This window comes from Orcinus orca, chromosome X (genome assembly GCF_937001465.1).
Source record: "Orcinus orca chromosome X, mOrcOrc1.1, whole genome shotgun sequence".
Classification (NCBI taxonomy): Eukaryota; Metazoa; Chordata; class Mammalia; order Artiodactyla; family Delphinidae; genus Orcinus; species Orcinus orca.
This window is the reverse complement of record NC_064580.1, coordinates 80212-107052: the sequence shown is the minus strand read 5'-3', so window position 1 is coordinate 107052 and position 26841 is coordinate 80212. Positions and strand designations below refer to the sequence as shown.

The 26841-nt window shown below is 56.3% G+C and overlaps 1 protein-coding gene across 6 annotated transcripts in view; it reads left to right on the top strand.

The window, feature by feature from the left end:
- Nucleotides 1-6471: 6471 nt before the first annotated feature.
- PPP2R3B (protein phosphatase 2 regulatory subunit B''beta) overlaps nt 6472-26841 on the top strand; it is a 52698-nt gene continuing 32328 nt past the window's right edge. For 2 of the 6 annotated variants that reach the window (XR_004480240.2, XM_033417443.2), the window contains exon 1: nt 6477-7372. Coding sequence is in view for 4 of the 6 variants with exons in the window: in XM_033417443.2 (XP_033273334.1) it covers nt 7040-7372 (333 nt within the window). In the remaining 2 variants the exon portion in view is untranslated. Of the gene's footprint in view, nt 7405-22157; nt 22527-26841 lie in introns of those variants that run through there. The other 4 variants (XM_033417444.2, XM_004286274.4, XM_033417445.2 and 1 more) reach the window with 4 other exon arrangements.

The window sequence follows — 26841 nt, the reverse complement described above, 5'->3', positions numbered from 1 at the left end:
GGACGGCAGAGGAAGCGCTCCACCACGTCTAGTCTTCCGGCTCCTGGCCTGGGATCCCTCTCTGGGATGTTTCTCGGTTTTTCTCTACCTGTGTGCTTTCTTTTCTTTTCTCTTTTTTAAATTAAGGTGAAATTCACATGATATAAAAATGAGCATTTAAACTGGACAACTCAGTGACATTAAGCCCATTCACAATATTGTGCAACCACCACTTCTGTCTGGTTCCAGAACATTCTATCATGCCAAAAGGAGACCCCGTCCCCATGAGCTGTCACTCTCCGTCCCCCTCCACCAGCCCCTGGCAACCACTGATCTGCCTTCTGTCTCCATGGATTTGCCCGTTCTGGACATCTCACGTAAAAGGAATCACACAGTATGTGCCCAGACATTGCACGCACTCAACAGACTTTATTTTGTTGTTGTTTTGTTTGCCTGCTTGTTGTTGGCCATGGCGCATGGCTTGTTGGATCTTAGGTCCCCAACCAGGGATTGAACCCGAACCCCCTGCAGTGGAAGCACGGAGTCCTAACCACTGGACCGCCAGGGAAATCCCCAACAGACTTTAAATGGATGCTTAAAATAAGCTCAAAGAGCTAAAGGAGACCAAGAGAATTTCAATAAAGAGACAGAAATTATAAAGAGGAAGCGAGAAGAAGCAGTCTTTTCTCTGCTTCTGAGTTCTTTGCTGCTTTTTGGACAGGTGAGGTTTCCAGGCAATAGTCATGGCTACCATTCACGATGTCTTATGTTCCCAAGGCCCCTCCCCAGCCCACCCTTTCACCTGTTACGGGCTGAACCGTGTCATCGAAATTCCTATGTTGAAGTCTTGACCCCCAGGACCTCAGAATGGGGCTGTATTTGGAGATGCTGTCTTTAAAGACGTGATTAAGGTAAAATGAAGTCTCTAGGGTGGGTCCTGATCCCACAGGACTTCTGTCCTTATAAGAAGAGGAGATCAGGACCCAGACACACACAGAGGGATGACCCCATGAAGACACAGGGAGGAGATGGCCATCTACACGCCCAGGAGAGAGGCCTCAGTAGGGACCAGCCCTGCCCACACCTGGATCTCAGATTCCAGCCTCTAGGACTGGGAAATACATGTCTGTTGTTTAAGCCTCCAGCTGTGCTACTTCCTTATGGCAGCCCCAGGAAATTAACACCAGTGGTAAAAGTGACTTCGCAGATGTCATAAAATCAATGGTGTTGAGATGGGAGGTGATTCTGGATTATCTGGGTGGCCCCAATGCCACCACAAGGGTCCGTTTTGGAGGAGGCAGCAGGAAATTTGAAGGCAGAAGAGGTGAAGGCTGTGCGACTACAGCAACAGAGATTGGAGTGATGAGATTTGAGGATGGAGCTAGGGGCCACGGGCCCAGGAAGGCAGCTGTCTCCAGAAGCTGGAAAAGACACGGTGCAGATTCTCCCCTGGAGACCCCAGAAGGAACCAGCCCTTGACTGCGGCCAGTGAAACTGATTTTGGACTTCTGACCTCCACAACCATGAGAGAGGACATTTGGGTTGTTTTTAGCCACTGAGTTTGTGGCTTTTTGTTACAGCCGACCTAGGCAACTAATGCACCCACTAAAATCCCTTACAGCCTTGGAATCGTTGTCTAGATTCCCATGCCTGTAACTCATCTTCCTCCTCGCTGTCAGAGTTAAAGGCCTCAGACATACTGGATCATTTCAATCCCTGCCTTTTGCGTTTCAACAGTCTGCCTTTTGTGTATCAGGCAGTTAGTCGTGTGTAATGACCATCCCCAAACTCCGTGGTTACAATAACATCATTTCTTCTCCCTTGTGCATCTGTATCCATGGCTGGGAGTTGGCTGACATGGGCTGGCCCTTCTCTCTAAACTCAGTGACAAGGATTCTGGGCTCTTTCTCAGAGTCCCCCACCCCCAATTTGCTCGCTCTAGTTCTTTCAAGTCTTCATAAAGGGAATCAAACCTGCATTAGGTCTTTTCTCCAAGGTTGTGTTATAGTGGACACACTTCTGATTGGATGAAAGAAAATGGGTTCAATTTCTAACCTGGCAATTTGGGGGCTTGCCCTTATTCTCTGTAAAATTCTGGTGGCAAATTGGCCCATTCTTTTCTTTTCTTTCATGTAGAAATTGATGGAATATAGTTGGTCACAACCAGCCTGCAGTCTTGTTTTCAGATGGTTTCCCAGAGCTGCCGGTGTACAAGGCACATGTTTTGCCTCCCAGGTTAATGCAAGTCATGGTTTTACCAACTACCCCACCATAACTTAACATGATCACTATGTTTCCTCATGGTTTTACCAACTACCCCACCATAACTTAACATGATCACTATTTTTCCAGCCTCCTAATTTAAGGTATTTGTGCATGAGAACGTCCAAAGTCTCTGCCTGGCACAGAAGCCCCTCACGACAGACCCTCAAACAATGGTTCTAGCTTCAATTCTTGTGTGTTCTTTCCACGCAGCCTGCTTTCCACTATTAATTATCCTTAACAACTCTGCTTAAATAGCACTCCCCTCGACCCCCTGCAAGCCTGTCCTGTCTCCCCACGTTCACTTTTCTATCATCCTTCTGCATCATACTGTATAATTGAATGTTGAATTATCTAATTAAATAATTCCTCTCTCCCACCCCATTCCACTTCCGGATCTCTGAGTTGTTTTATTTATCTATGTCCTCAGGCGTATCGCACACACTCAGATGACCCAATACTAACCCGTTTAATTATGCTGCGTCCCAACATAACAAATAAACTGTTAGTAAATTAAAAGACAAGGGATTGATAGAGGCGGGCGAGCTGATGTCGTGAAGTTACAGCGGATCACAACCATTACAGCTGACAGCTGGACAAATACAACAAAAAATGGGGCAGAGTCAAAGGTCATTTAGAGGATGGGGTCCTGAGCCAGCATTTAGAACTGGGATGTTGAATCAAGACCATCAGTGGATGTCTGGAAAGTTTCGTTATAAACAGTACAAAACCATATGCACATACACAACTTCTGTAAAACTCTTTCTTGTGGATAAAAGGGCATATTATATGCATACTCCCCATTTTTTTCTTTTTAGTTTTTATTGGAGTATAGTTGATTTACAATGTTGTGTTAGTTTCAGGTGTACAGCAAAGTGAATCAGTTTTATATATACACTTTTTTTTTTCATATTCTTTTCCCATATAGGCCATGACAGAGTATTGAGTAGAGTTCCCTGTGCTATACAGTAGGTTCTTATAGTTATCTATTTGATGTATAATACTGTGTGTATGTCAATCCCAATCTCCCAATTTATCCCTCCCCCCTCCAATCTTTAAAATTTTTTTTTTTTAGCATTTGAGATTTTTCAGTTCTCTTTAGTTTGCTTAGAACTGCTATGAATTCGTTTCATTTTCCCTCTTTTGTTCAACATTCTTATTCTTTGAAAGCTTATCAAAATGGGTGCTAACAAAAAAAAATTTTTTTTTTAACTATCAGGTCCATATCGCATTTTACCTAAAATGCTACTACTTATATAGGAAACGTTCAATGGATTTCCCCCTCCTTTTTGTCCTGGCTGCAGGAAAACCTTAGCACATAAGGAATGCTGAAAAAATGTTCAAAGGCCATTTGATCCCTGGTTCCGTGTCTGGAAACCTTTCCCTGAAACCACTTTGCTTTCAATGGAGGGAAACTCGGGGGCACTGGGTCCGGGGTTTGTCTGAGTCCCACAAGTTAGAGGGTGCAGGGGTGAGCGAGGTTCACAGGAAGGAAATGGTTCCTCGACAATCAGGGAATGTGCAGTATTCCCGTAACGGGATGTGTCTGCCGGGGCTGCCCCACAGCGATGGGATGCACCAGCCACTTCCTCCACTTTCACATGGTCTGAAAGGAAGTCTTATCCAGCAAGAAACCAAGGCTGAAAAGGAAATCAGCCGGGAATAAAGCAAAGCAAATAAAGACAAGGAAGGGAAAAGACAGAGATGGAAAAGACACGCCAGTCAGAAAAGAGCCCCCACTGTACTTGATGGAACTCCCCGTTAAGTACTTTGAGAGGAAGTCACGTGAAATCAAACACATGTACCCTCGTGGCTGTTCAGGAGTCCTTTCTCACGAGAAAGACAAAGACCAAAAAAAAAAAAAAAGAAAAGAAAGAAAGAGAGGGAGGGAGGGAGGGAGGAAGGAAGAGAGGAAGATGGAAGGAGAGAAAGAAAGGAAGAAAGGAAGGAGGGAAGAAAGAAGAAACTCAGGTGGAACAGCCGTGGAAGATATCAACTTGATCACTCCGACCTCTAGCTGCACAGAACACGTATATTTGGAGCTCAGGGTCAGCCCAGGACCAGTGAGACTGACCACATAGGACACTCTGTCCAGGGCGTCTTCATGCCTCACGCCTGAGTGTGCAATCAACCACCCGACCTGGGCTTTGGTGATAGGCAGGTGTGACTCAGAGCCACAGGGTGTTCTGAGCGCCTGCCTTTCCGAGCAGCTCTACCTGGGGCTGAAGCTGGTGTGTCCCACCGGCTTTGAGTTGATGGCCACAGAAGGGCCCTGGGCTCCCGTGGACGAAGGAAGGACTGCCCTCCCTCCCACTCCCCTGGATAAGCTCCGCCCTCCCACATGGGGAGCATGCGCAGTGCATGCCCTCCCACAGGGGGCCCTCTGGGATCTTCCTCTCCACTTGCACGCTGTCCACACACCCCCCCCACACCCCGCCCCACCGCCCTGAGACCTCCGCCACCCCTGGAAGGCGGATGCAGCCAGCAGTGCTTCCATTCCTGCCATCAGCAGTGTCCTGCCTCTGTTCAGGGGTGGGCGGTGCACATCCCAGGCCCCTCCGGCCTCTGCCCCGCCGTCCTCGGGCCACACAGCACCTCTCTGTCCTCTGCGGCAGGATCCACCGCACAGACTGAAGGAGGTTCTGTTTCATTCCCGGAGTTTGTTGCTGTCCCGTTGGCAGACGCACAGACCTTTCTTTAGGCCCCGCCGAGCCCCGGCGTATAAAGCCGTCTTGTGCAGGGACTCAAAAAGACCATTCCCCACCCACCCACCCCCACCCAAAACCACGTGGATGAATGGCAGCTCGTTTACAGACCCCGAGTGAAAAGCACATTTGTTCTTGGACAAGATGTCTGTATGTGATAAACTCAGAGACGTGTATTAATATTTACTTCTCTCCAGAAGTCACAGCCTGTGCACACAAGCATTAGCTTCCCAATGAATAGAAATAACCGCACAGAATTCCTGCATTATGGCCCTGTCCTGACACAGGATACTCGGATTTTTATCTTCAAGCCATATCAGTAAACAAAGGATATTGCATCCATCAAGCTCTCAGCCACTGCAGGCACCCTGGACTGTGCACCCTGGGGGGACTCAGGATGGAGAAAAGCAGGATACTGGTCCCAGATAGCTACGGTGCATATCAAAAGAGTGATTTCCTATCTTTAGCATCTTCCCATCCATAGAAAAGTGCTAAATTCATTAACTTGAGATGTCTGTTTTTCTTTCATTAACAGTAACCTTCCAACTATCTTATTTTTTGTTGCAAAAAAGGCCTCTGTACTCTGGCTCCTCCCTGACCTCTTGGAAGAAGTCCCTCAGAGCCATCTGAGAGGCTACCTCCCTGGCTTAAGTCCTCAGCAAGTCCACGGAATAAAACATAATACTCAACTCTCAGGCTGTGCATTTTCCTTCAGTCAACAAACACAAATGAAGTTTGAAATCATTGTAGGCACAAAATAAAACCATAGTTTAAGAGTTATTTAGTGAGTCTAGCTATATTTATACTCCTGAGAAATAGGAGAGCCCAGCTCATAAGACCTCGAAATTACCTCCTAAAAGAGAGCAAACCCAAGTGAAACCTCATAATGTTAAGAGAAAAAAAAACTTAGAAAAGAAAAAAAAAATCAAGGCATTAAAAAAAAAAGAGGTGCACGTGTGCTGTGTGGATGATTTATCGACACTATTAAAAGGATAAACTGAAATAAGCTAGTCATGGGGCCAAAGTCATTTAAGTAATTACTTCCACTTCCATCAAAATAAACTTATTATTTTTGCAATTACAAAAGCAATTCATTCTCAGCCTGAAAGGCCAGCTTTAAAGCAGCTGCACGCCTCCAACCCGTCACTATCATTTAACACATTTAAGGCAACCGCGACCATTGCGGTCTGAAGGGGCCCCGTTTTATCTAAAATCTGCATTTCCCCGCAACCGCCGCCACGCCCGCCTCCCGCTCGCTCCCGCGGTCGGCGGGCACGCACTGCGCATACTCCTCCCCTGTACCGCGCCCTCTCCGCGCACAATGTCCAGCCTCCGACTAGCTCCCGGCGGGCACGCACTGCTCATGCTCCACCGACGGGCCTCCCGAGCGCCGCCACTACAGGCATGCACTGCGAATGCCCAACAGACCGGCCAACTAACCCCGCCCATCCCGGCGAGATGGCACCGCGCATGCTTGCACTTCCGCGGACAAAAGGGCACGTCGCTGGTGCGGGCCGCACCCCAAGAAAGCCTAAAAGCTGAAAGACATGGGGTGGGGTGCCCGCCATCCCCCGCCCCCGTCCCCACTCCAGCTCCTGAGCGCTGTCCAGCCCACTGAAACGCCCCGGCACAGCCACGGCTGGAGTCGTGGGCGCCGACGGGCGGCGCCGTGATGACGCCACGTGTCACGGTGACGCACGACATAGGCGACCTTCTTTGGGAGCGCAGCCGGCGCGCCCGTTTTGAAGCTGCCCTGAGCTGGGCGGGCCCCGCCGCGGTCCGGCCTTCCGCCTCCGCCGAGCCCCCGAGTCCGCGCAGCCCCTGGGCGGGGCGCCGCCCTACCCCTGACCCATGACCCCGGGCCAGCGACGCCCGCCGGGCAGTTGACCCCACACCGGACCCCGGGCCCGCGACGCCCGCCGGGCCGGCCGCCTTCACCCGGGACCACGGGTCCGGGACCCCCGTGGGGCTCGTCCCCTCTGGCGGCCGTCGCCTACTACGCGGAGGTCCTTTCAGGCCGGACTTCGGTCCCGGCTCCAGGCACCTGTGCAGGAGGAAGGAGTCCCCCTGGAAGGTGGGTCCGAGCCCCGGAGATGCCGCCCGGCAAAGTCCTGCAGCCCGTCCTGAAGATGAAGGTGGACGAACTCTTCCTGTGCTGGCTCAGCGAGTCCAGCACGCAGGCAATGCTCCAAGACTGCTTGCAGAGGATCAAGATGCCCGGGGGGCCCGAGGGGGTCGGGGGAGACGCAGGGCAGCCCGGGCCCCCGTTCGCAGCCCCGGCCCTTGCCTGCAGGCCGCGCGGGTTGGATAGCCCAGGGGCGCCCAGCCCGTCCCCCGCGTCCACCGCTCTCCCCCTGGGAGCCGCCTCTAGTGCCCGGAGTGGACCACCTGTTCGAGGGCCTCGTCGATCCGCAGGGACGAGAGTAGTAAGTTACTCTTCCTTCTAACGCCTGCGGAGGTAACTCGGGTCGCCTGACGTGTGTAGCTGAGGGTGGCTGAAGATGCTGGAGGAGGGTCAGGCATGAAAGCGCTTGCATGGCTAGCCTCTTCCCTCTGCCAGCAAAGTCTCGCACACAGAAAAATGTTGTCTTTGACACATTCCCAAGTTGGTCGTCATTCTGGGACAGCAGTATATTTAATTTTTACAAAAGGTGCTTTTTGATTTTTAATAGTGTCGGTTAAAAGTAATAAAGCGTCTCCAGGTGTTACGGGAAAACGTATGGTTGGTGCATATCGTACCCCTAGCCTACGCCTAAGCCTGAAGGAGTGTGACTGTTCCATTGAGACTTGATGATAACATTGAAGTGTTTTCGGTTGAGCCCGCATCCATCCCATCAACAGCACTGAGCATATCAGGAGGAGGGACTTCCCCCATCACTTAGTCTGCTGGTTCCCAGCCACGAAGGGGAGGGTGAGAGGTGGATGTCAGTCCGGAAGGAACTCGTCTGGTTCCAAGTGATTCGCGGGTGTCTGACATGTTCTCACAGATCAAGGATATTTTCCAGAAAGTGAGCCTCCAAGGAGGATGGGAGGTAGACCCAGAGGCAGCTTGGGAGACCCTGTAGAAACGCCCCGAAGGAGGCTTATTTGGATCTGCAGGAACGTGTGTCCTGGGACCCATCCCTGAGTCTGACCGTCTGCAGTGCCCCCACTGACCTGCAGAACCACAGTGTTCCAGAAGGCCTGCCTGAGCCCCCATTGAACTGAGGAGGTGGGTACGTGAGGAGGGCCAGGGCTCAGCAAGATCTCTCTAGCAGTGACAGCCCCCTGCCCGTCCACCCTCAGGCACTCTTCCGCCCTGGGATCCCTCAGGCCTTCTGTGGGGAGCTCCCCACTTTGCCACTAAGTGTGCTCCGGTGACACAGCCTGGCGGACACTGCTGGAAGATGAATTCTTGTGTTTCGTGACCCCATGACTTGGTGTGAGTCCCCTTAGGTCTGGAGATGTCTACAAAAGATCAGCTCATGCAAGGAGGGTGACTTGGATGCATGTGAAGAGAATGTGTTTCTGCGCAGCAAGTAGGAAGTCACAGACCTGTGGAAGTTAAGTTCTGTAGGTGTTCACAGCAGGGAGAGGCCATTCCTCTCTGTCTGGAGGGATGGGGCGTGGAGGAAGTGAGCTGTGGGACTAGGGGGTGCCCTGAATTGGGGGAGGGCGCCTGGGGGGGGAGGGGACGTGGGGGGGTGGCTATGTTCCAAGTGTGAGGACCAGATGTTTATGCTCAGAGCCGCTGCACGGCAGGCTGCTGCACCTGGGCCGCGCCAGCCGGATTGGGATTGAGCCAGAAGCAGAGCTCAGGGCTGGGTAATCTCTCTGCCTCTGTGGCCGGCTGCTGGGCTTCCCGAGGGCAGCGACATGGCGGGAATGGTGTTTCCGCAAGACCTCGTTATCGCATTGCGCTGCGCTGTATGGGGCCCGCAGAGAGATGAGCTTCTGCCTGGAGGGGTGGGGCGTGGCCTGGGGGGCGTGGCCAGGATGGAAAGGTGGTGAATGAAAGGAAGTGCTGACGGAGGTGGGGTGAGACTGAAGACCCCTCATCTGGCCTGTGGTTTTCATGACCAGATACAGCAAGTCAGCACGAGAAACCGGTTTTGAGGGAAAACAGAATGACTTCCTCTTAGTCGTCCCAAGAGTGTTCAAAAAGTGATGATGGACCTTGCCTGGTACTTGAAGGTGACTTTAAGCACATCTCAGTGTATTTGGAATTTATGGCGCGCTTCACTTGGATTTCGAGCAGCGAGTAACCCAAAAGGATGTTTCTCATTCGGACAAAATGATAAGAGCTCTTTTGCCCCAAGAAGTGGATAATTAATTTCAGAAAAACGTTCATACGTAAAGTGCTGTGAGGAAAGCTCTGAACCTTTGTTTCTTTAACAACTAATAGGAAGCAAGTAAGACTCACGTGAGGCCCTCACCCATGGGAGCGGTGGGGAGGAGGCTGGGTCCTGACCCTCCTCGCACAGCCCAGGACACCTCAGAGTCCTGGGAGTGACAGGCAACAATCCACCCTCCCCCATCCTGGAGACCAGATGTCTGAGGTCAAGGTGTCCCAGGACCGCGCTCCCTCCAGAGGCTCCAGGGGAGGGTCCTTCCCGCCTCTTCCGGCTTCTGGGGGCTCCGGGCGTCCCTGGGCTTGTGGCCGCATCCCTCCCGTCTCTGCCTCCGTCTTCCCGGGGCTTCTCCTCTGTGTCTGGGTCTCTCGCCTTCTGTCTCTTAGAAGGACCCTGTCATTGGATGTAGGGCCACCCTCCTCCAGGAGGACCTCAGCTCAGATCTTTGACTTTATCCCATCTGCAAAGACCCTGGGCACTGTCCCTCCCCCTTCACTGCTGTGCCTCCTCTCCCCACTTGCCATCGCCATCGGAAGCGAAGGGCTCTGTTTTATCTCTCTGCCGCCTGCTGCGTCCCGGGTGCCTGCACACACTCAGACCTCCACGGTGGGTTTGCTGAGGGGTGCGCGTGTCGGCTGACCCCCCAGCCCAGCAGCAGCTGAGCCCCTCCCTGAGTGTGGAAGTAGAGGTGTCAGGGAGAGGGAGGGGCTTCTTCTTAGCCCTTGATTTTTGAAAAGTCCAGTTTGTGGGGGTTAGTTTACATACAGCGAATGGTGCCTATAGGTGTGCGGGCCGGTCGTCACACTCACTCACGTGTGAGCACGCCGAGGAGCAGAGCGCTTCCTGCCCCCAGGCCCCGTGCCCCTCGCCCCAGGCAGCCACTCCCGCTCCCAGGATCTGTCTGAGGTGCTGCGCAGCCTGCGCTTCCCTCTCCCTGCCGAGTAGGATCCCGTTGCGTGGATGGACCACAGCCTGATTGTCACTTCAGCACTGGGGGCCACTCGAGCTGTTTCTGTGTGTGCTTCTCATGAATGAAGCTGCTGAGAACCTCGTGTGGACAGGTGTTTGCGTCTCTCTCGGATGAATGACCTTGGAGTGGAATTGCTGGGCTGTGCGCTGTGTGTGTGTTTAACTTAAAAAACAGAACAAAACTGAAAAGCCTCCAAAGCCCCTACACTGTTCTGAGGCAGGTGTCATGTCCCGTTTCCCCAGCCGTGCGTGCGGGTCCTCGTCCACGCCTCCCCGGCACTGGCTGTCCTTAGACTTCTACTTCAGCTGTCCCGGCGGGCATGTTGTGTGTCATGGTTTTACCTGCATTTCCCTGTTTTCTGGTGACAGCGAGCATCTTTTCATGACTTATCAGCCATTGTGCGCCGCCTGTCCAAATCTTCTGCCCATTTTGAAAACTGGGTATTTCTCTGTCGTTGAGTCGTAAGGGCTCTTTATGTGGAATCTGGATGCAGCTCCTTTATGAGACACGTTTCCACATATTTCTCTTCAGTCTGTGGCCTGTTTTGTCATTTGTTTAACATGTGTTTTGAAAGCAAAAGCTGTTACTTTTTTGATTCTTTCAATTTTATTCTTTTATGGTTCTTATTTATTACATCCAATCTACGAAATATGTGCCTATCCCAAGCTTTCAGGGTTATCTGCTCTTTTCCTTCTAAAAGCTTCCTGGTTTTCACTTTTGCATTTAAACTTCTGATCCGTTTCATAAGTTTCTGCATGTGGTGTAAGATATCCAGGAACACAGCAGTTTTGAAATCTCTCCTTTTCCCACTGAGTTGCATTGTCTGAAATCAATTGGCCGTATGCGTCTGGGTCTATTTTCTCATCCCTAACCCACTGATCTGTGTTTGTGTTCTCACTCTGGGGCGCTTTGTAGACTAACATGTGGAAAGTGGGTGGTGTACGGCCAACTCTGTTCTTTTAAAACAGCTCTAGCTATGCTGACATTCGCATTTCCACCTAACATTGAGAATCAGCTTATGAACTTGTACAGAAAGGGCCTATTGGCATTTTGATCGGGATTGCATTGAATCTGTAGATCAGCTGGGTGTAACTGATGCCCCCGAACAGCTGAGTTTTCCAGCCCGTGAACTCTGGGTGTTTCTCCGTTTACTTACGTGCCCCATAGTTTCTCTCAGCAATGTTGTGTGCACACAGGTGTCACACCTCCTTGGTTAAATTTATTATCCATCTATTTAGATCTTTCTCTGCAGCTATTTTGTAGTTTTGGGGGTATCCAGTTAACCGTTGATTCCCTCAGGACATGTGACCATGTTCTAGGTTAGAAGTGTGTTCCTTGGAGACACGCTCGTGTGTATGTGCAGATGCGTGTACACACAGCAGTCACGTGTGTTTACTTTGACGCATGCTTAGATTTTCCTGCAGATGTGTTGGAGACAGAAAGGGCCTGAAAGTCCTCGGAGCAGAAGGTCAGGATCCTGAGAGCGTTTCTGACGGGAGCCTTGAGTTTGCACAGTGACCGTGACTTCACAGAGGGGCTGAGCTTGGCCATGTTCCATTCTGTGGATCTCTTAGTGAAGAACGATTTCTGGTTTTCGTAGTTGGCATCAACGAGAATCTTTGTGCAGGAAGGAGGGGAAATACTGAGAACTTTTTATCACTGGTCAGGAGTTTGCCACATTGAAGTGGCACAAAGCTAGACGCCCTCCGTTCTCTTCCTGACGAGTGGAACCAGGAGGTTTCTCAGGATCGTGGTGGGGTGTGTGTGAGTGCTCTTGTCCTGTCCCCTCGGGCCTCCCAAACAGGGCCCCGCGCCCGCAGCCTGCATGCGCCACCAACGGCGCCGGCGCCTCACTCTGGTACCCGGCGTCCACCGGGTGCTGCCTGGGCCGCCACAGACAGGGCTGCGTGAGGAGCCTGAGGGCCCTGAGATGCAGATTGGCCACAGCCCACCCCCAGCGATGGTGGGTATCGCCTCGCCCCCAAGTCCTCAGCTCCCCCAAAGCTGCCTGTGGACCCCCCGTGGACCAGCTTCCCCAGGCCTTGTCCAGGCTGCTGGGTCGAAAGGGGCCGACTTGAGGCTCGGCCACTGGATGGCCACTGTGGCCCGGGGGGGACACTACATGGCCGAACCCAGTCCAGGGCAGCACCGGTTCAGTCCTGGCTTAGTCCTGGTTCAGGAGCCATGTTTGATTCCTTGCTCTGGGGTCCTGGTTCAACCTGGTCCATTCCTGGTTCAGGGCCCTTGTCTGGTCGGGTTCAGGAGGCCTGGTTCAGTCCTGGTTCAGAGGCTCTGGCTGAGTCTTGGTTCAGGGGCCGTGGTTCAGTGCTGGTTCAGGGTTCCTGGTTCAGCCCTGGTTCAGCCCTGGTTCAGTTGCTTGTCCGGTCCTGGTCAGGAGTCCTGGATCAGTTTTGGTTTAGGAGCCCTGGTTCAAGTTCTGGTTCAGGAGATCTGGCCCAGGGCTCTGGTTCAGCCCTGGTTTGGGCCCTGCTTCAGTGGTCCTGGCTGAGTCTTGTTTTAGTCCTGGTTCAGGAGGGTGCTGGAGCTAAAGCCAGGGAGTATCTCCATGGGTTCCCCATATAGCAGGTACCTTCAGCCTGGGTCTTTATTATCCCCAGGGCCCCACAAAGGCACAACACGTCCATCACGTTGCCCCATGTTGGATGGGACCTTTGAATGGGGCTTGTAGGGGGGCAGAATCAGGGCCCTCCCCACCCCAGAGGACTCACCCGCAGAGTCGCCGGTGGTGTGTGCCTGCAGGGGGAGTCCTCGTGGCGGCGCGTCAGAGCCCAGGGCCTCAGGAGCTGGGTTAGTGACTGTCTAGAGCAGAGCTGTGTGCCACCCCTCACCCCTATTTGTGACAGCATTGCCTAGGATTTGCACTTGTTTCTTTGTTTATTTTTGTTTTTACTTTACACTTGTTTCTTTGGAGCATTCATTTTCTCAGCACTCTAGGCAGTTCTGTGTGGGTCTCAGGTCAGACTCAGCGGGTCTTTCAGAGCCTTGAAGGGCAGTTTGGGAACAGGTCCACAGCAGAGAGTGCTGTGGGAGCCTCTGTGAGTGTTGTGACCTGGTGACCTGCTTGGCGGAGCTGATGACATCCTTCAGGAGGGCCCTGGGGACGGATGGATGAAGAGACAGATGAGACGGTCTTCGGGACAGGTGGACCGTGGATGGGAGAGTCCTGAGGCTGGATGGATGTGTGGGTGGGGACAGGTGGACAGGTGGAAGGGAGGCCCGTGAAAACAGTTGCTGAGCCCTTTTCCAGAATTCCAGTTTCGGGGGCAGCGGTGGTGGTGGAATTTGTGTCTCTACCCCGTTCCAGGGTCTGCTGCTGGGAACCCCTGGGAGGACCTGTGCTCGGAGCAGTGGAGGCAGTCAGTCAGTGCAGGGGATGGGGGTGCTCTGAGGAGGCACTTCGGACCCCGCAGCAGGGGCCCTGCCGTCTACACAGTCTTCACCTTGGCCCGGAAGCGGTGTCGCCGCGGGAAGTGCGGCTGGAGGGGCTGGCGCGTGTGACTGCGGCGGGAGCTGGGCCCACGTGTGCGCGTGTGCACCGCCTCCGGTCCGCGTGGTTAGGACAGGACCGGGGGTGCCAGACCGCGTCGCATCGGCTCCCTGTGGGGAAGCTGCGGAGCAGGGGCTCTGGGCGCTCGGAGCCGCTGTACTCACACCACGGGCAGGCCTGCAGGGGGGCCACGGCGGAGGCGTCCGTGCTTTCGGAAATACGTCCGTGGTGTTCCCACGTGGGAACGTTTCTGTCCGAGTGACCCTGTGCCGTTTCTGGAGTCTGTGCTTTTCAGGATTAGGTGGAAGTTGAGCTGCCGGTGCCCCGAGACCAGCTGTCAGCACAGAGCCTGGGGGGCCAGTGAGTGTGTCGGTCTGCGGCCACAGCACCACTGCTCACCCGACGGCCGCGTGCGCCACGTTTCTGGTTGTTGCAGTTGGGGGAGGGGCCCTGGCATCTGGGGTGGAGACCAGGGCTGCCCCCGCCACCCCCTGCCCCGCAGACAGTCATCCACCCCGCCATGCTCACAGCACCGAGGCCGAGGTCTGCTCGGGAGGCCCGCTGGCCGGTCCCTTCACGATGTCACCTCCTTGCCCCGGGCTGCAGTGTCCTGACAGCACAGAGCCAGCAGACCCTGTGGTGGGTCAGAGGTCAGACCCCGCTGTCATGGCTCCCTGTTTGCCTGCTCTTAACAGCGTGGTTAGGCTCGGGTGTCCAGGAAGGCGCAGTCCCACAGGAAGCCTGTCCACGCAAACGTGTTCCAGGGGTACGTTTGTGTGCTGAAGAACACTTCGTATCCCCACACGGGCTGTTGGTACGAACGTGTGTGTAATTAGACCGGGATGAAAGGAGGAGGTTTCGGGAGCGGCGTGGATCAGTCTTCTGGGCAGAGTTCGCGTTTCAGGGGCCGGGTGCGACCGTTCTGGGTCCCCACCAGGGGAAGGCGGCAGGGTCCCCGTGGATGCTCCCCCACACCTGCCGGGGCCAGAGTGGTGGTTGTCTCGCATGGCGGGGGTCGGGGACAGCATTTGGGCCTGGGAACTGCTCCCGGGCTGTGCTGCGTGTCCTGCCAGCCTGACCACCCACCGTGCACCTCTTCATCCCCTGGAGCCACCTGCTTCCCGCTTCCCGACTGTCTGCGCTGCAGCCCCGGGGAGGTGATGCGGGGCCTTCCCTGCTCCTTGCCTCTTGCAGGTGCCCCATCAGTGGTCCTGGAAGAAGGAAGCACCTTTGCAAGGCCGTGCTGGAAGGGAGAGTGAGGACGCGTGGTGCACGGGTCCCTGAGGATCCCCGGGGCCCCAGGAGAAGGGACGCAGGGGGGCCCTGGAGGACGCTTGCTGGGGAGGATGGCGGAGCTCTGGGGGTGGCACCAGCACCCAGCTGGGCACCCGGGCGGGGGTCAGGGGCAACGGAACGGGGCTCCTCAGGATACAGAGGACAGGGGCTGAGGGGAGGGTCCGGGGGCTCACGAGGAGGTGGGTGCAGGGTCTCCAGGAGGACGTGGGTGCAGCGTCTCCATGAGGAGGTGGGGGGCAGCTGCTGGTCCTTGGACTTGCGGGGCTGCCTGTGGCAGACAGGGGTCCTCTCAGGCCTGCAGCTGCAGGGCTCTGTTGGCGCCCTGGGTGGAGGTCCTGGACCTCCACCTCTATCTGCGTCTCCCTGGCTGTGACATGGGCTTCTCCGGCTGCCACAGAGCGGCTGGGAAGTGCCATTCCCCATGTGTCATCCGCGTCTCCGCTTTGAAGCGGGGTGGCCTGGCGTCGGTAGCGTCCTGTGCTGAAGGGTGCTGCAGCTCACCGGGCTGTGCAGAGGTGCGACAGACTGTCCAGGGAGGTGCTGTAGTGTCCCTCTGGTGGCCGAGAGTGGATGGCTTAGTTTTAGAGATGCGGTGCCTTCCCATTTAGGGTTCCAAGGACGTTAATAGTTGTGCACAAACCCTCTCCCGCCTTAGCCAACCCCTGAGGCAGCCAGGGCTCTCAGCAACGTCCATGCAGTTCGAGGTCTCCTCTGCAACTGCAGGCGGACTTTTACCAGCTGCGTTCTCGTGTCCTTCATCCCATAAAGCTCACCGAGTTCAAGCGCGTGCTTCTGCACCTCGTCTCCTTGCTGAGCACTGCTCCCTGAGCGGGGGTGCCTCGTGTTGTGTCTGCTGGACCCTGGGCCTGTCCCGGGCTTTGAGCTCACGGGTACTCGTGCTGAGCACATTCGCCTGTGAGTCCTCGTGAGGACCGTGTCTCCACTCACCTTAGGGACAGGCCTAAGGAGGGATCGCTGGTTTTATGGCACCTGTGCATTTTGCTGTTTAAGAGCCTGTCAAATTGCCTTCCAAAGGGGCTGCGCGGTGGCTGTTCCTGCCCCATCCTGACCAGCCCTGGCTATCGCCAGGTCCCTGACCTGCCCCGCTCTGGAATGTGGGCCTCTGGGGGCACCTCTGCGGCTTTATCTGCGTTTCCCTGGTGACGGTGATGTTGGGCTTTTTTGCTGAAGTGTCCATTCAGAGCCTCTACCATTTTCCCCACTGGGTCGTTGGTTTTCTCATTCAGTTGGTAAGTCCTGTGTGTATGCTGGATGCAACTCCTTTATCATGTACAGGATCTGCAAATTGTCTTCCTAGTGAATGACTTCTCTTATGTTCCATTTCTTCTACCTCTTTTATCAAGATATAATTGACATGCAGCACTTCATAAGTTTGTGTACAGCGTAATATTTAGACTCATGTAATCGTGAGATGCTGACCACGATAAGTATAGTTCGTTATCTCGTATAGATACAACATTAAAGATATATTAAAAAAAGATAGCTTTTCTTTTGTTGTGCTGAGAACTCCTAGGAGTTACTCTTAACACCTCCCATATGTAGCAGTGCTAATTATTTTTACCATGTTGTGCATTGCATCCCTAGTACACATGTATCCCCTAACTGGAAGTTTGTATCTTTTGACCTCCTCATTCAATTCCCTCCTCACACCCACACTTCCTCTAGTAAGGAACCTGATCTCTTTTGCTATGAGTGTTTGTTTTGAAGTATGATTGACCTATAAAACTATGTTCTTGTTCTACAAGATAGTGATTTGGTATTTCTATACATTTCAATGAATCTAGTAATGATATGTCACCATACAAAGATGTTACATAGGGGCTTCCCTGGTGGCGCGGTGGTTGGGAGTCCGCCTGCCGATGCAGGGGACACGGGTTCGTGCCCCGGTCCGGGAAGATCCCACATGCCACGGAGCGGCTGGGCCCGTGAGCCATGGCCGCTGGGCCTGCGCGTCCGGAGCCTGTGCTCTGCAACGGGAGAGGCCACAACAGTGAGAGGCCCGCGTACTGCAAAAAAAAAAAAGGGAAAAAAAAAAAAAAGATGTTACATAATTACTGTTTCCCACACTGTACATTTATACCCCTGACTCATTTATTTTGCAACTGGAAGTCTGTATCTCAGTCTCCTTCACCTTCTCTTATATTCTTATTAGTGTTTTCTGAAGCAGAAAAGTTTTAAATTTTGACGAGGTCCAATTGATTACTTATTTGATGTTCCCGAAAGTGTAGTCCATAACCTAAACAATCTTTGTCATACCCTGGGGCAGATAGGTGTTCTCCTGTGTCTTCTCTAGAACTTTTCCCAATTTCGCTTCTATGCTTGGACTTACGGTCTTGTTCAGGTTAATTTCTATGTGTGGTCTGAGTAAGTTTCGAAGCGTGCTTTTTTGTACGTGATTACTCAATTGCTGCGGCGTCGCTTTCTGAAATGATTTCCCATTGAATTGTGCCGGCGCCTTTGCTGGAAGTCCCGTGTCCGCAGGTGTCTGGGTTGGTTCCTGGACCTTCTGTCCCGCGCCTGTGAGCACCTGTGTGCGCACTGCAGGTCGCCCATGTTCTGGTGAGCTGAAACCAGCACCCTGCCCGCCCCGGTGCACGACTGTTGGGATGGCTTTTCTGGGTGCTTTTTGCTTCCGTAGACTTTTAGAATCATGGTGCCAAGTTCTACACAAAAAGGCCACGTGGTCTGCAGACCCTGTGGGGCAGTGGCCGCCCGGCAGTGCGGCTCCCGTCCTTGTCCGCAGGGTTTCTGGCTGGGAGGGCGGGTCTTACGGTGCCTCCCTTAGACGAGTTGCTGGGGCGTTTGTTCCTTGTGGTGCTGCTGGGAGTGGAACTGTCTTCCCGTCACCTCCGCATGCCGACTTCCGACAGCCGTGCACTTGAGTCCCCACCCTGTGATGTCGCTGACCCGCTGATCAGTTCTGCGGTCAGTAGATGCTCGAGGACTCTGCACCAGGGTCGTGCTGGCGTGAGGGACAGCTGTCCCGCGTCACCCCTCCCGGCCGGCGTGCCTGGGACTTTCCTTCCTGCCCAACACTTCAGCTGGGGTCTCGGGGCCTGGTCAGGGGTCAGCGCTGAGAGCGGAGGTGCTCGATTTGTCCCGGCTCAGCCAGAAAGCATCCCGTCTTCCTCAGGATGACATAGATACAGGTGTTTTCATAACGCCCTTCGCAGGTTGAGGAAGGTACCCTGTATGTTTAGTTGGTTGGGAACTGTTAACATGAATGGGTGTTGAATCTTGTCCAATTCTTTATGATCACGTGATGTTTTCTCACTTGATCTGTGGGTGTTAACCAGCCTTGCTTCCTTGGATGAATCCACTGATCCCAGCTGATGATCTCGCACGTTGCTGGGCTCTGAGGGCTCCCGTGTTGTGAGGTCAGTGTGTCTGTGGTCGGGGGACACCCGTCTCCCGTCTTCTGTGTGATGTCCTTGGCGGTGGTGTCAGGGGGATGCCGGCCTCCCAAGAGGAGCTGGCAGTGGTTACCCCTTGCTCTGTTTTCTGTAAGGGTGTTCAATATCGGTATCATTTCTTCCTAAAAATGCTCTGTAGGATCTAGGCAGGGGGTGAATCTGGTCTCCGTTCCTCTTTTGTCTGGAAGCATACCTCCCTGGGTGTCGAGTCCCAGACCACAGCCCATTTGAACAAACGTCAGCTCCTTTCCGTCCTACAGACTACACGCTGTCGTCACAGAGCAGCGTAGACATCAGCGTTGTCAGACAAGTCCAGAAACTTAAGAGCAGACTTCCAGAAAACTCCTTTGCCAGAGGGGAAGCACCATGAGCTGTCTGAGATCGCTCAGACCGCACGAGGAGGCTGGCACTAACTCGTCTCTAGCCGCCGCCGTCTGGGGGCCTCGTGTGCACGTGGCCTGGCCGCCTCTGGGCCTTTCAGGAGCCGGGGCAGGAGATGGGCCAGTGCTGAGGTGACTCTGTAGCCGGGTTGCAGAGCTGATTGTCGGGAATTGTTATTTTATCTGCATCGACGCTAAATTGTGGACAGTACATCACGTCTTAGTTTTCCTGGCCAGCTTTTGGCTCCGAGCTCAGAGAATCATGGGATGAGCAACATGGGGAGGGGGTGCTGGTGGCAGGGATCAGCTGTTCTCTGCTGTCTCGGGGACTTCAGGCCTCCGCGGAGACCCGGGGCCTCAGGGGTGCCCGTGGCCTGCTGCCAGCCCCAGGGTCTGCACCGCCGGCGTTGGGCACCGTCCATACCGGGCGTGGCTGAGAGGAGTTTTCACAGGTGTTTTGCCAGCGAGGGGCCGCCCCCGGCCCCCATGGCTCTTTCTGTTCCTCGTGACAGTGTCTCCAGCCTGGCTGGTGGCTCAGGTTCCGGAGCACCAGGGCCTGGGCTGAAGGAGGGGAAAGAGAGCCGGTGATGCTGTGTCTGCACGTGCCGAGCGCCCGCGTGGTTCTAGACGCTGCCTCGGTGGGTGTGCTGCTCTCAGAGCAGTGGCCGCGGGGGGCAGATGTTCCCCGTCTGTGGAGCGGCCCGGAGCCGCCAGTCCTGCGCAGGGTCAGCTGCCTACCTGAGCCAGGCCCACTCCACCCCGTGGCCTGCGGCCTGTTTCCTCACCTGCTCCCTCTGTCCGGGGCTGTCCTGCAGGTGAGCCCTTGCTCTGGGGCAGAAACGTTACTGAAGGTTGCTGGGGGCCTCAGTCTCCCTCTCTCCTGAGCTACATTTGAGCGTTGGAGGAGCTATGGATTTTTCCCCAGTTTACCTAGAAGTGAAGAAATGAGTAAAATATTCCTTTTTTCTACTTGGATTAAATTTCTGGTTTGTAGCCAAATTGTAACCTACACATGAGGGGTCTTGGGGACTCTCTCGGTGTCGGTTTCATGCCCCCTCAGCACTGCAGTTGACGCACGTGTACCAGCATCGCTACAGAAACTTAAACAGAAAAGTTGAGAGCTGACTTGGAAAGGTAGAGTCTGTATGGTCGGGAGGCCCTGCGGGCAGGGCCTGCCCAGGTGTGTAGTTCCTGTGCTGCCCCACCTGCCCTTGTGCTCATCTTTCACGCTCAGTGCAGCAGCGCCGAGCTTTGCTGTGAAAACTCACCCCTGGGCTTAGCAGCCCCTGTGTTCTCGGCAGTCTGTGTTCCCCAGTCTGTGCCGGCACGGGACCTGCGGCCATCCCGTGGGCTGGTTGGCCAGGGCCAGGCACAGGGACAAGCCCAGGTCTGGGGCAGGACACATGCTCTGCCTTCCCCTGGGAGGAGCAGCATAGAAGGGGCCCCCAGTGGAGGACCTGGACAGTTTTTCAAGCTACAGGAGGAGCACCTCTTCCCTGGGGTTTGCAGGGGAGGGGGAACGAGAGTGAGCCTGCAGGTGTGGCTGTTCGTGGCAGAGACGTAGCGCGGAGTGACAGGGCTGCGCCTGGGTCCGGAAGTCTCCCTGAGCCACTGATGACCCGCTGCTGACACCGTGAAATCAGAAGTTTGTCCTGAACCTGGTCCCTGCCCGGGGCGTGGTATTGGGGGCCTTCCTGCGTGTTGTGTCCAGGTCTGGACAGGGCAGAACTTAGGCCCTGGGGCCCTACACCAGCTAGGCTGGTTCTGTGGCCGCGTTGCGGGGCATACACTGCCCCGTCTGCGTGTCTGGAGAACCAGAGGGGTCGCCAGCCAACCTCTGAATCTTTGAGGATGTTCTGGGAATGGGAAGAAGGACAAAATAGGGTAAAGAGATGGGAAAGAGGCAGAGGGGAAGGACAGGAGAGAGGGCAGCCCCCTGAACAGGAGTTTGAAGAGGAATTTGGGGCGGGGTGTTGGTGCAAATGAAAGAGGAAGCGGGTCTGAGAGGCTGCAGCCCTGTGATCCCAGCTAGGGGACACGCCGGGAAGGGCAGATCCCAGCTAGGGTTAGGACAGAATACGGACACAGTAAGAAGTCAATGTTGGGGAGGGACATGAACAGGCCGGGCCCAGGGGACTCCAGGGCAGGGACCCCGCGCTGCATGATGCTGTAATGGCAGGCTGGGCCCAGGGGGCTCCAGGGCAGCGACCCTGCGCTGTGTGATGCTGTAATGGTGGACACACGTCACTGTGCGTTTGTCCAGACCCACAGAATGTGCACCACCACGATGTGCCCTAGGGGGAACCGTGGACTTCTGTTCATAGCAGCATATCAGTATGGGGTCATCCTGTGTGCTCATCGCTGTAACAGATGCAGCACCCAGTGCGGGGTGTTTGTGACAGGGAACCTGGGCTCCGCAGGGGAAGCACACGGGAGCTCTGTACTTTCTGCCCAGCGTCTCTGTAAAACAAAAGCTACCCTCCCCCCAAAAAAAGTCCATTAGAAAGACAAGGAGGAGGGTGGATGGGTGAAGTGCCTTTCGGACCCGAGGTCATCTCCCAACATCTTTGTCTGGGGCAGAGGGAAGGGGGCAGGGAAGGTCAGCTTTGGCCGGAGCAGGCGTTCCTGGGGTCCTGGGATTTCAGGGGTGGGACATGCAGGCCTGATCTAGACGGTATGTGGGGGAAAAGACCACCCAGAGGGGGGGCCTGGCTCTGCTGCTGGTTCATCCTCGTGTCAGGGGCTGAGTCGCGTGCTCTCATCGCTCACATGACACGACAGTATGCATCGTCTGTGTCGTATTCCACACCACTCACACCATCTATGTCATCTGCGTTCCACTACACCCTACACAGCCGTGTACGACAGGGCGAGAGCAGTAAGACCCTGAATTCCACCCCAACCCCGAGTTTAAACAAAGGCCGTCAGAGCATCCTCTGCCGGTTAAGTGTATCTTCTCAACTCCTGAAGGGCTGGTGGGTGCCCCCTTCGTTTGGGGCCGTTTTCCCGACGTACCAGCTCTTGGGCCGCACGTGGGCTGTTGGGCGGGCGCGGCCGGGATGCCGGCCGCGGGCTCTGTAGCAGGGTCCGCTTAGTCCTGGACAGGCTGCCCTTGTCCGGAGAGAAGGCCCACCCTCCCAGGAGCCGGCAGGCGGCGTCTCCAGGTCCGCTGCCCTTGCCGGCTTGCCTACAGGCTGAGCTGAGGGAGGCTCTCGGCGGGAGAGCAGCTCCGCGCGCAGCAGGCCAGCTCGGGGCGGGCGTCCGGCGCTCCGTCCAGCACCACGGAGTACAGCCCGGGCCACGGGAGGGGCCGCGCGTCCGCCACGCCTCCCCTGCCCCCGCCGCGTGCGCCCGCCCGGCCCCGACTGAGGAATGCGCGCGCCCGAGGCCCGGCCCCCAGAGCGCCGGCCAGCGACGCATGGAGCGCGCTGAGCCCGGCCGCCCGGACCACCCCGACCCCGCCGGCCCCGGCCAGCCGCAGCTCCAGTCCCGCGAACGCGCCCGGCCCGGGCCCCGGCGGCCCATGCGAGCCGACATGCGGCTCCGGGACCTGTCCCTGCGCCAGGACCCCGACCTGCGGCAGGAGCTGGCCTCGCTGGCCCGCGGCTGCGACTTCGTGCTGCCCTCCCGCTTCAAGAAGAGGCTCAAGGCCTTCCAGCAGGTGCGGCGGGCGGGTCCGCTGCGTCCGCGGGCCCCTCGCCCCTCTGGCGAGGTCGGGGTGGGGGGCTGCCTGGGCTCGGGGGGCTCCACCTGCGCCTATGCGCGGCTCCCCTGGAACAGCGCCCGTGCGCGCAGAGAGCAGGTGTGCCCGTGCAGTTTGTCAGGGAAAGCGCTGTGAAGGGAGCCGCCGGCATCTCTTTTCCTGGAGTTCTAGCAGCGGATACCCCGGGCGCGGCGCGGGGCAACGTCGTGGTGCGTCTTGCGCGAGGCGGGGAGGTGTCGACCTCGGGCAGTAGGAGGCTTCGGGACTCGACCCTCCGCAGGTGCGCAGCGAGCCTCCCCGTGTCGTTGGAGCGTGTGGCGCCCTGGGTAATGACAGCGCAGCGCTGTTGGAAAGGAGAGCGCGGTTTGCCGCGAGCGCCTGTTGTTGTTTTAAGGGCTTTATCGCAGGCACGTACCAGCCGGAGCGCCCTTCTCCGCGGCTTCAGTGACGACTCGGCTTGTAAACATCACGGTGCTTCTCCTCAGCGCGCACAGAAGCAAACCCCGTGTCTGTGCCTCGTGTGTGCTTTGTAAATTCGTGTAAGGGGACCATGGAGTTGAAAAGCCATGGCCACCTGGGACCTTGCGGCAAGTGGAGGTTCTGCTGCCTCACGGATATTCGGCACATTAATCACTTGTATTTTCGCCCAGGCGAGGAGTGAAAGGTCATCTCGTGGCCAAAAAAAAATCACATCGAATCAAGCCAGGCTGTTTGGGGTGGGAAAAAAGACCTGCTTTCTGCTGGTAGTGTAACTGGATTTTTTTCCTGGGATCATGTCTCAACTTTTACAGGGCTTCTGGTACTTTTCTGTCTGACCTCTATCCTTCAACTTGTGAAATTCTGTCTGCAAGTGGCTGATGCATGTGTGTTTGTTGCTTGTGGAGAAGGAAAGTCTGTTTAGAATCTGAACGTGGAGACCTTAAAGTGGACTCAGCTAAGGGTGATCTTCTTCAGAGAGGAGGTCTGAGGTTTGCTGGTTACCGTTTGTGTGCGTGGCGCACACATGGTGCACACAGGCTGCGCCGGGGTGTTCCCTGGATTGGGGAGCCCTTCCCTCTCCCCCCATGGCGGCTGTGACTTGATCTTGGTTGGGGGGGGGGGGTCCTGGCTCCACGCAGAACTGTTCATGAAAGCCTGGTTGTTCCAGGATGGCTGTTGGTCTTACAGAATCACTTTTTGGGATACGCGATTCACGGTTGCCTTTAAGAGGTAGAAGTTTCACCTTACAGCAGATGTGTTCCCGTGACGTTTCCCACAAACGTCCGCACGCACTGCGTGGAGTGAGTGCTTCTTGGGGCGGGCATCGGGGGAGTGTCCGGGAGGAGAGTTTTCCTGGCTCCCTTCGCCCCTTGGTGTTTGAATGTGGACTCGGTGCAGAGCCGTGGGTGGTCGGCAGACCTCAGGGCATGGGGAGATGGGGGGAGGGTGGAAGGAGATGGTGGGGGGCGTGGGGAGATGATGGGGCGGAGGGCAGCTGGGGAAGGTGTGGGGAGGAGGGCATGTGGAGATGGGGGTGTGGCCGGAGAGGATGGCCTGAGGGAGGTGGGGTTGGCCTTGTGGGCAGACGGGGACTGTGGAGGGATGGGGGGTGCTTCGTACATGCCGGCCCTGCTGCCAGCTTGGGGCGTCCGCGCTGGTTTCGGGGCCAAGGGAAGGTGTGCAGCGAGGCTGTGTCATGCGTGGGAGGCTGTCCTGCCCCTGCGGCCTGTGTCCGCCTGCCTGCCCTGCCTGTGGCGCCCGCGCCTTGCGCGCTCTGAGCAGCCCCGAGGCCCCCAGGTCGTCCACTGCGACGTCCCTCAGACCTCGTCACAAGCCCTCGAGGGCCCGCTATGGCCGTGCTGCCCGCCCTGTCCAAGCCGGGTCCTGACGCTCCGTCCCCCGGCACTTGACCCTCGGGCTCTGCACACACTCTCCTCCGCTGTCACCGCACCCTGGTCCCGCTCACACCCGTCCAGCTTCCCCGACCCTCCTTCCCCCGGCGGTTGACTGTCGGGCTCTGCACACGCTCTCCTCCGCTGTCACCGTGCCCTGGTCCTGCTCACGCCCGTCCAGCTGCCCCGTGGGGTCCTTCAGGTGGATGCACGGGGCACCAAGAACCCAGCGCAGCCGCCCCCGGGGGACAGTGCTGGGTGTTGACCTGATCTCTCCTCCACACGGTGACAGCCTGGCCTGGGGACTCTGACCGTCTCGGACACCGCGCGGGTCACGGCCCCGCGCAGGGTGGGCCCTGAGTACCCCCTTGATCCATGCTCCCAGGACCCAGGGGTCGGACGTGGGCCCCCGGGTCCCTGAGCCCACGGATGTGACCCCTCACGCCGCCCCCCCGTCCCGTCCACGCCCCCAGCCCTGCCTTCCGGCCCTGTGGGGCCCCAGCATCCTCTGGCCGGGGGTGCAGACCCAGCCGACGTCTCAGGACCCTGCCTCGTGGACGTGGAGCCCCGGCCTGTCCCCTCACGGCAGCCGCCCTGCTCGGCCCAGCTCCTCGTGGGTCTGAGACTTTGCTCTCCAGCCACCTTTTCTCCCCTGGAAACCTCCGTGGCTCATGTGGCCTCTCGACGCCGGTCCCTCTCCTGTGGTGGCTAGAGGACTTTTGAACAAACCCACGTGCAGGGCCAGCCGTTCTCATCTTTGTTTTGGCGCCTCTGCTTTAAACTTTCACATTTGGACTCTTGCTGTCCGTCCAGCGGGCCCTTGGCAGGTCTAGCTGGGGAGCCTGCCGCCAGCCGATGGCGAGGGGCCCTGGGGTCGGAGGAGAAGCAGCTCCGGCCTGCAGGGCCTCCCAGCTCAGTGGTGGACTCTGGTGGGCGCCATGCCCGCCTGTGTCCCTGCGCCGCCCGCCGGGCTTGGCCGCTGCCCCTGGGTCTCGGCTCGGATGGGGCCGGCCCACTGGATGCTGACCCCGGGCTGTGCCGCACTTGCCCTGCATCCTGCCCTGGCAGAGTCGGAGCCACGGTCGTTTCCGCCGCCCCAGCTAGTGCGTCTGCCCGATGGGGCGCTGGCCATGCGAGACTGCGTTTAGAGAAGGCTGGCCTGGGCGCTTGCTCGTGCAGGCCCACCTCCCGGGGCCCCTGCCGCTGCGCAGGGATGGCCGTGCTTTCCCATGAGGCTGAGTTTTTAGCCCGCCTGTGTTCTGGGGGCCCCGGGCGTCTCCGTGATGTCTGGAATCGTGATGAGTCAGGCAGCGCTGGTGTCCGTGCGGGCGACAGAAATAGCTCTTTGCGAGCAGGTGTCATCTTGACCGGTGCCCGGGTGACAGCCGGGAGGCGGGCGTCAGGCGTGTCGCTGGGAGGGAAGCTGCCCTGCTCTGGGAGCCGAGTGCCCCACCTGCTGTGTTGGCTTCTGAGAGGCTTCAGCCCTGCTTGAGAATCCTCCCTGTCTGTCTGTCTGTCTCACACACACACACAAACACACATACACACACACACGTATTTGTGCCACGTCCGCTTTCATTGTGGACGTCCAGCCTGGACGCAGGTAGCTCAGGAAACAGCCCCCGTGGTCCCCTCCGGCTCTGCTAAGGCCTGTTTGGGGCCTGGAGGTGGCCGGCTCCCAACAGCGCCCTGTGTGCTGGAAAAGAACGTGTGTCCCGCAGCTGTGCCGGCCGCGCTCTATTTATGTCCCAGAGATTACACTGTAAATCTCTCGTGTCTGTGCCCAGCTGTTTGTTTTTCCATCATCCGGTGGTCCGTCAGGGGTGGCGGGGGAGCGGGCCTGGCCTGCCTCTGTGCCGCGTCCCTGCATTTCCCCAGCACCTTGGCTTGGTGGGCGCCGAGGCTGTGCTGGGCACCGGTCAGCTCCGGGTCGGCAGAGCTTCCCGTGGTGGACGCCCAGTGTGGTGTCCTGACCATCTGTCTGTCACATCCAGACTTTCTACCCTATCTGGGCACGAATCTGGCAATGCCAGCCTTCTTTTTGTCACTGTTGGCTGCTGTATCTTTTTCCACTTGTTAAAAGTTTTCCACCTCTGTGTCCTTATATCTCACACGTGTTTCCTGTAAGTCAGTCTTACTTTCTTTTTTCCGTCTGATCTCTGTTTTTTAATTGGAACATTTCATCCATTTACATTTATAAGGACTATTAATCCATTCTGATTTATTTTCACAGTCTTATTTATGTTTTTTTTATGCTCTCCTTTCCCTCTTTTTTATCTTTCCCTCGCCGGAGCACTTAATACTCGCTTACTGCTCATCTTACAAGGTCAGTGACTTCGTTTCTCTAGGTACAGAGTGAGTATCTTTACCCTCCAGCTCAAAACCTTCAAACCCTTCACTGC